General features: G+C 38.9%; 1 protein-coding gene across 1 annotated transcript in view; it reads left to right on the top strand.

Moving 5' to 3' along the window:
• Window positions 1–3,104, top strand: part of LOC100167694 (sodium-independent sulfate anion transporter) — a 12,700-nt gene extending 9,596 nt beyond the window's left edge. Inside the window, exon 2 of the mRNA XM_016807540.2 lies at window positions 952–3,104. Coding sequence (XP_016663029.1) covers window positions 982–2,910 — 1,929 coding nt within the window. The 5' untranslated portion in view covers window positions 952–981 and the 3' untranslated portion in view covers window positions 2,911–3,104. The remainder of the gene's footprint in view (window positions 1–951) is intronic.
• Window positions 3,105–3,576: the final 472 nt, after the last annotated feature.

The following is a 3,576-nucleotide window of genomic DNA, read 5'->3' as shown; positions in this document are numbered from 1 at the left end:
AAACGTATAAATCCCGGCCCTCTATTATATCTAATTATCTAATTCTAGATACAATAATAGTTTATTTATATTATTTTTTTTAATGTAAATTAATACAAATTACATGTGTAATATGATGAATATTATAATTATTTATAAAAAATAATAATCAAAAAATATTTATCATGTATTACAATATGATTTTACGTCTCTTAGAAAACAGACTGCTTACAACAAGAATACCTTTAAATTCAATAGATGCTACATCATACATTATAATCATCAAAATATATATGTAAAATATTTCTCTAACGTAGCTTTAACCATGATAAAAAACATATATTTTTATTTTATCGCGTTATTTTATCATAGCATTAACTACCTATGAGCAGATTATATATTTATATTAATATTATAGATACGACTGCATGTCTGCAACATATTATATTATCATTATTAATATTATTATCTTAATAATTATTATTTGTATTTGGCCGAAGACCGTTGTCGTTTTTATTTAGTCAATACAATTATATAAACCAAAAGTAATAATTACTATATGATATATAACTGCATTTATTTGCATTACCTACCAACGACAACATATATCAAATACCAATACCTCCTATAATATATATATAGGTACTAGGTAGGTACCTACTAAACACATCACGATTTTTAATTTAAAAAAAAATTAAAGTTAGTGTTGGCTCGTAGCTATAATAGGTGCTTACAATAAAAATAACTCATAATAATTTCAATAACCTAACCGTGAGAATGCCCATGATAATATTATATCATGATAATATTATATTGCTTAAGCATAGTGACTTGAGTATCGGGTGTAAGTACCTACATTTTAGACACATCGTCATCACGCATTATACTTATAGGTATGAGAATGAGAAATATAAATAATAATGATAAATATAAATTTTTAATTATGTGTTGTGTTTAATTTTTTTTCCTTAGAACCAATTTTGTTGTTAAAATCCATCAGCCATGCCGGACAGAGATACCAATTCCTCGATGAATAGTCACGACGACACGTATAAGTGTTCACTAGGCAGCGACGACTTCATACTCGTAGAAGAAATCGTTTCCGGTCGGAAAACGAGCACCGTGGAAACCGTGCAGGGAATTTGTTTTTGTGTGAAACAAAAAGTGTGTCGGACAGTGGCTATGAAGAACGTACGGCGTAGGGTGCCGATATTGAACTGGTTACCATGTTACTCGGTCCAAGACGGACTCGGTGACATCATGTCCGGCGTGACTGTCGGGTTGACGGTCATACCGCAATCGATGGCGTACGCCGGGTTAGCTGGTCTGCCGCCGCAGTACGGTCTTTACGGTTCGTTTCTGGGAACGTTCATCTACACGTTCGTCGGCAGCTGCAAGGACGTGCCCATGGGACCGACAGCCATCGTGTCGCTGATGACATATAGCACACTGCACGGCTACGGACCAGAGTACGCCACCCTATTGTGCTTCCTCACCGGCGTCATACAGCTGGCCATGGGAGTCTGCGGCCTGGGCATAATCATCGACTTCGTGTCTGGCCCCGTGTCATCGGGTTTCACGTCCGCTGTCGCCTTGCTGATCATCGCATCCCAGATAAAAGACCTGATCGGTGTCCACGGCACCGGGTCCAGTCTGTGGGAAATGATGTGTTCCCTTTACAGGGACATCGACACGATTAGCTACGGCGACACGGTCATCGGGGTCGGGTGCATCGTGTTTCTGTTGGTGTTGCGGGTCATCGCCGAGGTGCGTATCGGCCCCGCGGACCCGGGACAACAGAGCTGCGTCCAGAAATACACCAACAAGAGTTTCTGGCTGATTGGATCGATAAGAAATTCCATAATCGTCATCAGCTGCACCGTCATGAGTTACATGTTCATAAGCGCTCAAGACGAGTCGTTCACGCCGCCGTACAAGATCATTGGAACGATTCCGGCGGGTCTTCCGGAGTTTCGTCTGCCCCAGTTCACAATGCAGCGTAACAACGAGACCGTAGGTTTCTTCGACATAATGTCCACGATGAAGTCGAACGTGGTCGTTTTGCCGCTAATTGGTCTGCTGGAGAACATATCTATTTGCAAGGCGTTCGCCAACGGTAAGACCGTGGACGCGACCCAAGAACTATTGGCCATTGGTCTGTGCAACATCGGAAATTCGTTCGTGCAAAGTTTTCCGGGATCGGGGTCGTTTAGCAGAAGTGCTGTAAACAACGCCAGTGGAGTGCGAACCCCTTTGGGTGGATTGTACACCTCGATTCTGGTGATCGTTGCTCTGTTGTTTTTGACGCCATATTTTTATTACATACCCAAAACCTGTCTGGCAGCGGTTATCATAACCGCAGTGGTGTTTATGGTGGAAGTGAGAGTCGTCAAACCAATTTACCGTTCGAAGAAAAGCGACCTGATCCCGGGAATGTTCACCTTTTTCGCGTGCCTGTTCTTGCCCTTAGAGATTGGCGTCCTGTTCGGCATAGGGCTGAACCTAACTTCAATTTTGTACCACGCGGCTAGACCCAAAATATCCATACAAGAGTACAAAACTCGCGCCGGTTTCAAGTATCTAATGCTGACCCCAGACAGGTGTTTGGTATTTCCGTCGGCCGATTACGTCCGTAACCTGGTTACAAAACACAGTCTCAAACGGGATATGCCGGTAGTCATAGACTGTTCCCATGTGTATGGAGCTGACTTCACCGCCGCTAAGGTCATCGAAATGCTAACCAAAGATTTCTCAGACAGGGGACAGGCTTTGTTTTTTTATAACCTCAAGCCTAGTGTGGTCGATGTGTTCAGAGGCGTCAAACCAAAGGAATTGGTGTTTTACTACAATAAAAAGGAATTGGACAGACTTCTACAAAAATCAACTGAACAGCGCCACACAATGTTACAGCCGTTGCTACAGAAAAAGTGAATGCAATTTACCTAATTTCCCACCCTGATTTTTGTTTTTTTTCGGCGGGGGGGGGGGGCATAAATATGACCATACTTAGTTTTTGTACATAGAGTGATTATATAATATACCTAGGTGGCTAGGTATGTTAAATGTTATAAAAATGTAGTACACTGTACACATACATAAATACCTACATTAACATTTAAGTCCATTGAGATAGGTATAATATTATAAATCATTTTATAATATTATAGTGTCCTGGACGTGTCATAAATCATAATAATATGTCAAGGAATGGTTTTTAAGTTAATAATTTTTGTGTACTTATGTATTTCTATTTTCTACTTTCTAGTTTTGGAAAATCCACATAGTCACGCATAAATTTAAATCATTCACAAATTAAATTGAAAAATAGATACCTATCCAATAAATTAAAATGTAGACTTATGCAAACTAGGTAAGTATCTTATAAACATATCTACCTGGCTTATTTATCTCAATTCTCAAACATCTTAAACTAACAGTCATAGGAACCTAATGGTATTTTAAAAATAAAAGATATAGGTGTTTGACATTGGTTGGTATAAAATGGTCTAAATTGTTGAAAATAATACAATTTACTTTTTAATTATAGCTATTCTTTAAAATTAACGTCTAACAATTAAATTTTTCCTATTGAAAACC

The sequence above is a fragment of the Acyrthosiphon pisum genome, chromosome A1 (assembly GCF_005508785.2).
Source record: "Acyrthosiphon pisum isolate AL4f chromosome A1, pea_aphid_22Mar2018_4r6ur, whole genome shotgun sequence".
Lineage (NCBI taxonomy): Eukaryota > Metazoa > Arthropoda > Insecta > Hemiptera > Aphididae > Acyrthosiphon > Acyrthosiphon pisum.
The sequence above is the reverse complement of the archived record's forward strand: the minus strand, read 5'-3'. Positions and strand labels throughout refer to the sequence as shown.